Genomic DNA, 13,346 nt, shown 5'->3' on the forward strand with positions numbered 1-13,346 from the left:
CTACTCTCGATGGTTGGTCTAGTTTAGTCGTGAAAGTGACCACAAGCTTATTTTGGGAAATTTCTTTAAAAAACGTTGTCTTTATTCTTGGGGCAAAAAAAAAAAAAGACATTAATTACGAAAGTACCCTTTAATTTCTCCGAAAGCTAAAACTTTTTTTTTTGCAGCCGCGTTTCACTTTCAACGATACCTCTTCATCTTCCTCTCTCTCTCTCACAAATCCTAAATCCAGATAGCTCCTCTGAGTCTCTCTATCTCCCTCCCTCTGTGTGTTGTTACTAGACTTTTTTTTTTGCTTTTCTTTTTGAAGATTCGCTAGGTCGCTCGGACGTTGTTGTTTTGCGTTTCTCTCGGAGCTCAAAACTAGGTAAATCAAATTTGATTTTACATAAGATTTTAACCTAATTTATACTTTGGTTTATTTTTTTTGGAGAATTCGTTGGTGTTTATGTGTAAATTGACTAGTTAGGTTTGATTTTTTTTGTCGTTTTCTGATTTTTTTTTTTGTTTTTTTTTGTTTTTTGTAATCTACAGTCGGCGAGGAAGTTAGGGGAAAAAAATGGAAATGGAAGTTGTCTTGGGAATCGGAGAAGAGGAGAAACCTAAAGCTAGCTGTGCTTCGGAGATTGAATCTGCTAAGGAACACGATTTAGGTGAGAATACGCTAAAGGATGATGGTGGTGTTGTTGTTGTTCAGGAGAACGGTTTTAAGGTTTCTGTAAACGGAGATGGTGAGGGTGAGAAGGAGAAGGTAAACGTTGTTGAGGCTGAGAAGAATTTGAACGAATCTGGTGTTGTTGTTGAAGATTGCGTTATGAATGGTGTTTCTTCGTTGCTGAAATTGAAGGAAGATATGAAAGAAGAAGAAGAAGAAGATGGTGGTGATGATGAAGAAGAGGAGGAAGAGGAAGAGGAAGAGGAAGAAGAACATGGGTACTGTGTTGGAGATTTTGTGTGGGGCAAAATCAAGAATCATCCATGGTGGCCTGGTCAGATTTACGATCCATCTGATGCTTCTGATTTGGCTTTGAAGATAAAGCAGAAAGGGAAATTGCTTGTGGCTTATTTCGGTGACGGGACGTTTGCTTGGTGCGGTGCGTCTCAGTTGAAACCGTTTGCAGAGAGTTTTAAAGAGTGTTCGAAGGTGAGTAATTCTAAGAGTTTCCTCGTTGCGGTGGAAGAGGCGGTTGGAGAGATGGGGAGACACGTTGAGCGTTTGCTGGTGTGTGATTGTGCTGAGGGGAAAGATAAGTTTGATAGTCGTGCAGCTAACAATGCCGGGATTAAGGAAGGGGTTTTGGTGCGCGACTTGAGACGCGAAATGATTTCGTCTTTGCTGGTTGGGAAACATGGAGAGATTCTTAAAGATGTTAAATGCTCTGCATTGACGGTTAGCTTTGGTGGGTTGCTTGAGCTGGAGATATTGAAAAGGAAGGTATCTGCGTTTTATCGGTCTAACAGAGGATATGGTTTGACTGAGTATCATGAGCCTCAATCAGTTCCAGGACTTGAAGACAAAAACAACAGTGATGATGATGATGATGATGATGATGATGATGAAGACGAGAATGTTGATGATGGGTTAGAATTGCGTGCTAAACGTTCTAGCATAGAGGAAGCAGAAGCTTTGGATCCTGAAGAGTCGACTCTTCAGGGATCGTTAGAGAGGTGTTCCGGGTTTCCTGATCATAGGCTGCTCCACAGAAGGAAGGAAAAGAGCATTGCTGATATATTGGAGAATGATTCTTCTGCTAAGGTGAGATTTGAGACAGAACTAGTGAATGGAGATGTAAAGTCAAATGTTAAGTCGGGTAGGAAAAAAACAAAACGCTTTGATGAAGTTAATGGTGAGCTTGAAAATGTTACCACCACTACACCGAGGAGAAGAAAGAGTGAAGTTTCTACAATCGAAAATGCTAGTCAGAAGCAAGTGGAAGAAGGTAGCAAAAGCGAAACTTCAAGTAAGAGAAAGAAAAGGGCTGTGGATGATGATGATGGGAGTGGAAACAGAGAAGAGACAGAGAAAAACGAGGCTTCGAATGTGGATATAGATATTGATTCAACTCCTTTAGCTTCACTGCGAAAAAAGGTCAGGTTTGATATTTCCAAGAATGATGCAAGTGGCGAGACCGCCACACAATCATCAAAGAGGGAGAGGAAGAAGAGCAAGTACCTTTCGCCTGATTTCTTGTCGGATTTTTCACGCAAAGGGAGTAAAAAGAGTCAGGTTGAATCTGAATCTTCTAACATTTCAAGTCAGAGCCAAGTAGGAGAGCAAATAACCGATGCTAATGACAGCATCATGGCAGTGGAAGAAGATGAATTGGATTTACCATGTGAGCCTTCATTTGATTATGGGTTAGGTCGCGAAGAACTGTCAGAGGAACTAAGTAACGCTGTCGATTTTCTGAGGTTGGGAGCTACACCAAAGGAAATGCAAGATCTAATTCGTGTATCAGCTCTTGGTACACAATATCCAAAAGACAGTAGCTCAAGAGACATGGTAAGAGAATTCATGACCATCTATAGAAGCTTCACATATCATCAGGGAGCCATTAACAAGACTTTAGGGGGTTATGATAGTTCAGATAAAGAAAAAGAACAACTGAATGAGATGCCCAATCCCGAGACTAAGGGGAAAGAGAAAAAAGATAAGAAGCGTAAAGTGAAGCAGCCAGCAGAGGAGGTTGAGGAAACTCGGAAAGAAGAGAATGAGACAGACAATAATGGGACAATGATGAAAGAGCAAAAACATAAGAAGTCTAAAACAAAGAAGCGAGCTGATGAAGGAGAAGAAACCCGGAAAGAGTCAAGTGAGTCAATAAAGAAAGAGAGAAAACGGAAGAAGTCTGAATCAAAGAAGCAAGCAGATGGAGAAGAAGAAACTCAGAAAGAGGCGAATGATTTAACTAAAAAGGAGAGAAAACGTAAGAAGTCCGAATCAAAGAAGCAAGGGGAAGCGGTTGAAGAAAAGGATACCCAGAAAGAATCGAGTGAGCCAACCAAGAAAGAGAGAAAACGGAAGAAGCCTAAACATGACGAAGAAGAAAGCCAGAGTGAGACTGTGGAACCCGAGAAGAAGAACAAGAAGAAGAAGAAGAAAATAGAAGGAAAGTCTAAAAAGAAAGAAACTGAAAGGGGATTTGCAGGAGCTGAGCTATATGTTACATTTGGTCCTGGTTCGAGTTTGCCTAAAAAGGAAGATCTGATTGAAATATATGAGAGGTTTGGGACATTGGACAAAGAAAGAACTGATATGTTAGAGAACAACCTGTCTGCCCGTGTTGCCTTCTTGGATGTACCTGATGGAGAAAAAGCTTTTGAATCCTCACAAGAGAAATGCCCGTTTACTACTAGTTCGACCGTTAAATTCAGGCTCAAGTATCCTAATGAGAGAACAGTGAAGAAGAAAAATGAAGCTGAAGTTGCAGAGACGACAGTGGAGGTGGAATATCTGAAGAAAAAGATGGACGAGATGAGAATGTTACTTGACGGATGTGAAGGAGGAATGACTGAGGAAGTGAGAGTGAAATTTGAAGGTGAGATAGTAAATTTGTTGGAGAAAGTGAGAAAGTAAGAGAGATGAGATCTTCGTAGGATTATGCTATTATGTTTTTATTTTGTTGGTTGAGAATTTTCAGGAGACTTTTGCAGGTTTTAGGATATTTATGGTTTCTGCAAAACAAAAGAAAACTATTTTGAGAAGATGATGATACTTATGAATCTTGTCATAGGTTAGAGAGTTAGATCGATGTTCCTTTTTGTTTTTGTGTAGACTTTTTCAAGTTTACAAAATTTGAAACTAAACCGGTAAACCCTCTACACTGGGCTTTTGGTATATCACTCTCTTGAGTTTGGGATACTGTTGTAATTTACCTATTGATTATTTTTCTTTTCTTTGCGCTAGCATGCAATAGTTTTAGGCAATTGTAGTTTTGTTAACTGAGAAAAAAAGATCATATTACAAAAGATCAAAATCCATGAAAGCTAAGTGTTTGGATTTTGAAAACATCCAAACCATTGGTTGACCATTGGTTGACCAAAAATACTTGAAAAGCTTAATAGATTTTGATCTTTTCTTTCGAGTTAAATGTTTAATTTTTTATCTTCTCCCACAGAGAAAACAGATTTAAAAATATGAACATTGGTTAACCAAAAATACTTGAAAAGCTAATTTAAAATCGATTTGGAGAAAATTAAAACTCAATTTTAATTTTTTAAAATTGATTTAAGAGAGATTTTAACGACGGATTTTCATAGCGTTATTGCACCAATCAATTTTATCCATTCATTTTGATAAAATCATATGAGATTTTGGAAAGGTTGGTAAACTTATTGTTTTTTAAACTGAAAATTTGAATTTTTTTATCACTAAAAATAGTTTTTTACAAATTAATGTTTTCTTGCCAAAACCATGTTCTCGCCTAAATCGCAAAACTAGATTTTTTTTGTCAAAACCACAAAATTTTATAACTAAAAATGTTTTCACATAATACCGAATTTTATGTCAAAATTGTACAGTTACATTTACGTAAACATAAACATTTGTTCTATTTCGACTAATGGACATCCCATTTAAACATTGTCGTTAATAGATATTGTTGTCAATGATCATGGATTCATGGTCATTTAACCGCAATCAAATTGTTCAATATTGCTATATTCGATAGGTCTAAAATAGACGTAGACAATCCATTTGATAGCCTTGGTAACTAATAGCTAATTTTAAGCACATAATAATTAGGCTCTAGTGTTTACAGTTAGGGGTGTCAATCGGGCTAGCCTGGTCCGGCCTGGCCCGAAACCCGTAAAATCCGCATATGTTTGAGTCCGGCCCGGTCTGGCCCAAAATATTTCTGAGCCTATATTTTAAAGTCCGAGCCCGGCCCTAACAGGATTACAGGGTTTTTGGGCTTTTTCGAGTTTATTTTACCGATCAAAAATTCAAACTTATAAGCCTAAAAAAACAGTGTTTGAAGGTGCACTATAAAACAAATCAATCAAAAATTTAATAACTCATCTATATTCACTACAACCAACTTAATTTAATAGAAAAGGTTTAAAACTAAATAAATTTTCGATACTTTAAGCAAATAAACCAATATATAATTCATATAAAATATCATTAATATAAATTTTAAAGTATTAAGTATGGTTATTAAGTAAATATGAAAACTAGGATTAGAGTTTAAAACTTTATTTACAATAAATTGTTAATCAAATATTGCAATCAAACAAAAATATTAACAAAAATGTAAAAATATACTTGTTAAAGGGCTTTTCAGGCTGGCTCGAGCCCAGTCGGACTAAGCCCAAAAACCCCTATAGCCCAAACGGGCTGAACCCAAAAAGCCCGATTTTTTTTGGACATATATATTTAAGTCCGAGCCCGATATTTTTCAGGGCCGAACCGGGCCAGCCTGCGGGCTTTAGCCCTAATTGACATGCCTATTTACAGTATTGCAAATTAATTTTTAAGTTTATAAAACTTTGAACCTTTATAATCTTTTTTTTTTTTGTCAAACTGAACTTTTATAATCTAAAACCACACAACTACTACTTCTTTTTAATTTGTCGACATATACACTACCACTTTGACGTTTTTCTTTTGGTCAAACGCTTAGATTAATAAGATGAAAAGTTAAGCTCCAGTAGGGGAGGAGAGGGATACATATGATAACAAAGAAATAGAGAAAGCAGATTTAGCTAGAGTATCTGCTGCAACATTGTTTAAACGTGGAATGAAACTGAAAATAAGAGAGGAAAAGACATTCTTCAGACACGAAATGTCATGGAGAATTCCTTTGAGCTCCTTGAGACTACCAGACGAGTTGAGAAGCTTGATGAGGACTTAAGAGTCCGAACAGATCTTGAGAGACCGGTAATATGAGTTATATGAGCCAATGCCCAAATAACTGAGTACTCATGCCTGATCATGCCTACATATGAGTTAACTTAGCGTTATTGTTGCCTGATCATGCCTACATATGAGTTATATGAATGAGCCAATGCTCAAATAACTGAGTACTCCATGCACGGAATATTCAAACAATGAAACCAAACATATGCGAGTTGACGTCCTTAGCCTGTCTCACCTCAATAAAAGTTTAAACAGCCCTAACTTAACATGTTGGTAACTATGTTTTTTTTCTTTTGGTAACTACTAGTATATAGTATAGAATAAGAGGCTGAATAATTCTCATTAGATAGAAGGATTACATTATATATACACTAGAGATTAGGGTTCTATCATTTACAAAACTAGCCTTTCCATATATACATTCTACACGCCCCCTCAAGATGGAGGGGCTGAAGTCACGCCAATCTTGTCGAATAACTCAGTGAATCTGCTTCTCGGCAAAGGTTTGGTAAGTGCATCTGCAAGCTAGTCCTTCGTGGAGACATGTTCGACCCTTAACTCACCCGATTGAACCTGCTCACGGATGAAGTGATAGTCCAAAGCTATGTGTTTCATGCGAGAATGGAAGACGAGGTTAGCACATAGATACGTGGCGCCTACATTGTCACAGTAAACCACCGGAGAAGTCGGAAGCCTAACGCCAAGTTCCGTAAGTAAAGAAGTGAGCCAACGTAGTTCAGCGGTTGTATTTGCGACAGCCCTATATTCTGCTTCGGTGGATGAGCAAGCCACTCCTCTTTGCTTCTTAGAGGACCAAGAAACTGGAGCCGAACCAAGATAGATAAGGTAGGCGTTGGTGGAGACCATGTCGTCGGAGTCACCGGTCCAATCGGCGTCGGAGTATGCATGTAGTGCAAGAGGAGCATTAGGGCGAAGGTAAATACCATGAGAGAGGGTTCTAGCGAGGTAGCGGAGAATCTGTTTTGCATCCTGCCAATGCATATCAGTAGGGCGATGCATAAATTGAGACATCTTGTTCACCGCATAAGCGATATCAGGCCGGGTGAACGACAAATATTGAAGGCTGCCTAATACCATACGATACTTGCTTGGATCATCAAAGAGAGTACCGGATGTGAGAGACAACTTCGGTTTTGGTGACATTGGTGTAGACACCGGCTTATAGTCAATCATGTTAGTCTTGACTAGAAGATCAAGAATGTACCGTTTCTGCATGAGATGGAGTCCTTGTGGTGTTCTCGTAGCGTAGTTCAGTGGGAGCTTTGAGTGAGAACCGAGTGGATAAAGCACCAATGAAACCGGTGATAAGGGACTGAGAACTTCCTGTCGCGATGATATCATCGACATAAACAAGTATGTAAACAATGTCATTACCATTGAGATAGGCGAAAACCGACGTATTAGCAAGAGAGTTTCTAAACCCCATCCGAAGCAAGTAGGTCTTTAATTCCTGATACCAAGCACAAGGAACTTGTTTAAGGCCATACAAAGCTTTGTTTAACCGACAGACATAATGTGGAAGGTCCTTATCGATAAACCTCGGTGGTTGAGACACATAAACCTCATCCGTTAGCGTCCCATGCAAGAAAGCGTTATTGACGTCAAGTTGACGAATTGGCCAGTTATGGTTCACGGCAAGTTGTAGCACCAAGCGAATGGTATTAGACTTGACCACAGGGCTGTATGTTTCGTCATAGTCAAGCCCATACTCTTGATTGAACCCTCGAGCCACCAAACGTGCTTTATACCTATCAAGGGAACCATTGGGCAAGTACTTTAGTGTATAAACCCATTTAGTAGGGATAATGTTATGACCTTTAGGTGGAGGAACCAAATCAAAAGTACGCATCCGCGTTTGTGCATTCATCTCCAAACCCATTGCATCTCTCCATTTCTTATCTCGTATGGCTTGAGTCACCGTCGTTGGAATAGTGATTTTGGTGGTGATGGCGGAGAGACTAAACTTTGTTTTTGGCTTAGTAATATTGTTCTTTCTCCGTGTTTGCATGGGATGAATGTTCTCAGGTGGAATCGGAGGTGGTGCTAACGGTGGAGCAGGTGGCGGCACCGGTGACGGAGAAGGATCCAGTGATGGAGATGAACGTAGAGAAGGAGACGGACTCGTTGCTGGTGGACTAGGCGGTGACACAGAATCCGTAGATAGACCTGGAGATGTGTCACGACCCAGCAAAGAGTTCCCGTGATGAGGGTCAAACTGTGGTGGTGATGTTGGCGGAGTCGTGACTCGAGGTGATGGTGAAGGAGCTAGAGGGACCGGTGCTGTTGGAGAAGTAGTCGGAGTTGTAGTAGGTGGAGATGTCGGAATGGTGACGACGGAAGGAGGAGAGGTCACATCATTCTCCGGCGGAGAGTTGGTAGTAGCGGTTGACAGCGAGACAAACGGAAAACTCGATTCCACAAACTGAACATGCCTCGACGTATAGACCCGACCCGTCACTATATCAAGACACAAATATGCACTTTGTGTCAATGAATAACCCATGAACACACAAGGTTTAGAACGATCGTCAAGTTTGTGTGCCGTATATGGGCGAAGCCATGAGAAACAAAGACTCCCAAAGACATGGAGCTTGGGGTAATTAGGCTCCTGCTGAAACAGCTTGATATAGGGTGATACATTGTCTAACACCGGTGTTGGCATCCGGTTAATGAGGTAGACCGCAGTTGCGAATGCATAGGGCCAGTAATGCTTAGGAACCGAGGCTTGATGTAACAGAGTGAGACCGGTCTCAACGATATGCCGATGCTTCCGTTCAGAAATACCGTTGTGTTCCGGTGTGTGTGGTGGTGTTGTGAGATGTGAGATCCCGTTTGTTGCCAAGAAATGTCGCAAAGCCAGGAATTCGCCCCCATTGTCGGAGTAGAGCGTTTGTATCTTCTCCTTGAACCGTGTTTCAACTAAAGCTTTAAACGCAATAAACGTTTCTTTGACATCCGATTTTTGCTTCAATGGATATAACCATGTGTAACGAGTATAGTGATCCACAATGACCAAGTAATATTTGAAATTTTCATTTGAGAGTAAGGGAGACATCCAGACATCGGAATAAAGATATTGTAACGGTTTAGTAGAAGAAATAGTGTTTGTATTGAAGGGAAGCTTATGGCTTTTATTAATAAGACAATGAGAACAAGGATAATGTTTATTTGTGGATTCAGAACAAGGTAAAGAAAATTTTGAAAGAATAGTGTGTAAAATCGGAGGTGATGGATGGCCAAGTCTGGAATGCCAAGATGATAAAGATGGTTTGGAGGTGGTGGTGGTCAAAATGGAAATGGAATCCTTGGTCATTGGGACTGGCCACTCATACAACCCATTCTTAGTTCTCCCTTGCAGCAACCGGACCCCCGTTTTGAGATCCTTCACCTGAAAATAGGCCGGAAAGAATTCCACAGAAACCCAATTAGCATTGCATAAACGGAAAACCGATATAAGGTTTTTAGCAATATTAGGAACATATAAAACATCATTCAGAGAAAGCGGTTTATTTGGTGTAGGGATTGAAGTGGAACTCGTGTGGGAAATAGGAAGACCAGTGCCGTCGGCAATAGTAACCTCTTCACCGCCGTTGTAAGGCTCTTGGAGAGAGAGGTTGCTCAAGTCGGTCGTAAGATGATGAGTGGCCCCCGAATCAAGAAGCCATGGAGTTGTGGTGGTCATGTTAGCGCGGGGCTGCCATGGAACGGATGTCGGAGTGTTGTTGTTGAAAGGAGCACCAGAAACTTGAAGGTGAGAGCAACGGTGTGCACTATGGCCATAGACGCCACAAATCTGACAACGACCTTGGTAGCCACGAGGAGCAGAGTTTTGTGAGCGCGAAGCGTTGTGTTGACGAGAGTTGTGTTGATAGCCACGAGATTTTCCTCGAGACTGAGAACCGCGAATATTGATGGCATTCGCAGTAGTCGGAAGAGACAGAGAAGACATGATAACACTCTTGAGTTTTACTTCATGATGAAGCAACTTCTCGTAAACCTCAGCGAGAGTCGGAGTTCGATCACGTCCTTCAAGCTGATCAACAACACGACCGAACTCCTCTGGGAGACCACCGAGAATCTTCTCGAGCTGATCGTCATGCTCCATGGGGTTACCCAAATGAGCCAACTGATTGAATCGTGTGGTAAGACCTTGGAAATAAGTCTCAATTGACTTGTCACCTTTGGTCCAGAGTTTGATCTGTTGGCGGATCTGTTGAACGTGAGCACGACTAGGAGCGGCATAGATCGACGTCAACTTACGCCAGATCTCAGCAGAGGTGGCGGTGGTGGAGAGCAGAGGTTGAACGGAGAGAGAGATAGCACCCAAAAGTGCACTGTAAATCAAGTGATATTGTCGCTTCCAAATCTTGTAATCTGGATTGTCGGAGGTAACACCATCTGTGGTGGTTGTGAGTGGGGGAACGACAACGGTGTCATCGACATAGCCGACAAGGTCGTAACCATCGAGCAACGCACGGACTTGACGACTCCACATCAAGAAGTTTGTGCTGGTGAGCTTAGTCACGTTCATCATGTTGATGGAGAGGATGGACTGTGACGCGGACACAGTGATGGTTTCACCGGAGGAGGATGACATGGTGAGCGGCGTGAAAGAGAGAAAATAATTTTTTTTGTGTTTTTAGGTTAAGAGATCGTGGCTCTGATACCATATAGAATAAGAGGCTGAATAATTCTCATTAGATAGAAGGATTACATTATATATACACTAGAGATTAGGGTTCTATCATTTAAAAAACTAGCCTTTCCATACATACATTCTACATATAGTTTATAATACATAATCTTTCATAACATGATTTAATACTACTACAGTACTACTTATTGAAAAAGATTTCTCTGTAAGTTACAATTAAATTAAGACAAAAGAGTTGTTAGAGATATATAGAATGACTATTATGAATTGTTCTATTAATTAGTATGATTTTATTTTGTGATCGATACATACAAAAATTGTCTTTACCTTCTCCCTTAAGATTTGTCAAGGCAATCAATTATTACTAATAAGTATATAAAATAGATTAGACAGTATCACACAGTACACATAATATATATATGATTTTAATAAGCCTACGTTATGTTGTTGGGAGGAGAGCAAATAAATAAATGCTGTAACATTAAGAAACTGAAGCAATCGAACCTTCGTTTTCGAAGAGAAATTGTTATAGAGAAGAAAAATAATTGTTGGAGTACAAATGTCGTCATGCTTCTTGTTCATTCATGAGCAATTACGTATGCATTATTTTATCTGATGTTTCCGGTTTCCCAAGGAACAATACGAAGCAACATTTTGTTTGATGACTATATTCTCAATTTTTAGTTTAATTTTCTCCTAATTATTTTTTACAAAAAAAGGTTATACAAGTTGCCTAAACGTTTTTCTTGGTTGAATTATTTCTACATTCGATTTTTTAAAAAAATATAATTGATGATAAGGTTTTTGTATCAATTATTTTATTTTAAATTTTGCATCAGCTAACTTTGTTTTTGAAAGCTTTTTCATCTTTTTGTTGAACAATTTTTAAGGACTCAGTCTTACAACATGTTCGCTTTTATTAGGAATAATGATTTATCTGTGTTATGCGTAAAAATCAGTAATACACCCAATACACAAGAATCAGGTAACATCTCATTGTCAATTAATCAATCAGAAAAAAAAAAAGAAAAAAGAAAACATAAAACTCCACCTAAACTATTGATACAATGATACATTACCATTTTCTTTGATTTCTCTTCTTCTTTTTTTTTTTTTGTTAAATTCCTTAATTTTATCTAAATTGCCATTTTTATTTGCCAGCAATTTCACCTATATATATATACACCGAAGGATACAAAAACACCATTAGAGTCACAAGCATGGAGAAAGAACATGACTACACGGCCTCGTTTTGCCTTAGCTTTAACAGTTACGCCACCAACGACCGAATCGCTGGGACCGCCGAGCGAGTTCGACTCGAATTTTCTGATGAACAAAACGATGATGAGTTTGAATTTCCAGTTTTCAATCAGAACCTCATCGATAAAGACGAGTCGTCACTGCTGCCAATGGCAACGGTTACAACTCAGCTGAGAGATTTATTCCTCCACGAAGATCAGTCGAATTCATCATCTTCGTCAGATGAAGAAGAGCTTGACGTAACCTCGAGTGAGAAATCGCATAGAAAGAGCAAATCGACGGGAGCATCATCGTCAACGTCGTGGAGAATTAGTGATTTGTTGAAGAGAAGTTATAGTGAAGGGAAACAATCTCTTAAGTTCTTGAACTCGAATTCAAGAAACAGAGACGAGTCTACGAAGAAGAAGGAGAAGGTTTGTGCACATGAGAAGTTTTATCTGAGAAACAAAGCGAAGAAGAACGAAGACAAGAGAAAATCATATCTACCTTACAAGCAACATGTCGTTGGGTTTTTCTTTACTGTAAAATAGTAATGCTTAATTAATTTTCATTAACGAATTAGTTTATTACTGCATGGGAGAGAGATACAAGATAAAAATACAAGATTTATTAGTAAATCTAAATAATCAAAACCTAAACAAACCAAACGGAACTAGGTAAAAATACAAGATAAACAGCCCAATTTTTATTGGGAAGGCCCATTAACAAAATTTGATTTTATAAATTAAAAATATATACTTAAAGTCTGATAATTTTTTTTTTACTGAAAGTTTTTATTTTTTCATTATGTACTATTTCTGATATGAACTTCATATTAAACTAAACTTAAAGCTCTATTTGAAAATGATATAAATAGTAAAATAAATTTAAGAGATATTTATATCGTAAATAAAAATTAAAAATATTTTAAATTATTCTTAAAATTTTATTGTAGGTTATCTATTGGCTAAGAATTTTATTGACATAAAAATTTTAAAAATTTATCCATTGTGTCATGTATATTAGCAAAGTTTATGGATAATATCAATTTTAATTGAGTATTTTCTAAAATGTCATAGTACCCACTATTAATACAAGTAAAATAACAAAATTACCCTTGACCAATTTGTTCACATTTATGTTATTTCTTTCTCTCATTTATCTGGATCTCTCTTAGCTACCATCTTTTTTTTTTTCTTAAAACCTCCTAAACTTCAACTCTCTCTCTCTAAACCTCCATTTTTCCAAACCTACAACTCTCTCTCTCTCCAAACATCCATCTATCTTATTTCAAAACTCCATATGATCCACCTGTCTCAGAAATTTGCGATTCAAAAGACACATCTAATACATTTCCGGTGGACTAGATCCATGATCCATTGTTTATTGTCTCTCGATGGACCAGATTCAACAACCGGACATGTTTTGTCCACTCTAATTGTGTCCATCGATCTCTTTTGTGGACTAGATCCGCTTGGTTGTATTCTATTTGTCCATCATTACCAAAATAACTTGTCCACCTTGTTGATCGGCTTACGTAGTAAACATGTTGTGCCTCCTGTGGACCCAGAT

General features: G+C 38.6%; 2 protein-coding genes across 2 annotated transcripts; both read left to right on the forward strand.

The window, feature by feature from the left end:
* The first annotated feature begins 54 nt into the window (after positions 1 to 54).
* On the forward strand, positions 55 to 3,838 carry LOC104732796 (PWWP domain-containing protein 3). Its single transcript, XM_010452378.3, has 2 exons — positions 55 to 367; positions 535 to 3,838. Exon 2 carries the CDS (start codon positions 560 to 562, stop codon positions 3,575 to 3,577), a length of 3,018 nt encoding a protein of 1,005 aa, XP_010450680.2. The 5' UTR covers positions 55 to 367; positions 535 to 559; the 3' UTR covers positions 3,578 to 3,838.
* A 7,819-nt stretch (positions 3,839 to 11,657) lies between these two features.
* On the forward strand, positions 11,658 to 12,367 carry LOC147933341 (uncharacterized). The gene has a single exon (XM_087478302.1). The coding sequence runs from the start codon at positions 11,756 to 11,758 to the stop codon at positions 12,323 to 12,325; it is 570 nt and encodes a 189-aa protein (XP_087334428.1). The 5' UTR covers positions 11,658 to 11,755; the 3' UTR covers positions 12,326 to 12,367.
* The last annotated feature ends 979 nt before the right edge of the window (positions 12,368 to 13,346 follow it).

Source organism: Camelina sativa, chromosome 12 (genome assembly GCF_030686135.1).
Source record: "Camelina sativa cultivar CO46 ecotype springtype chromosome 12, ASM3068613v1".
Classification (NCBI taxonomy): domain Eukaryota; kingdom Viridiplantae; phylum Streptophyta; class Magnoliopsida; order Brassicales; family Brassicaceae; genus Camelina; species Camelina sativa.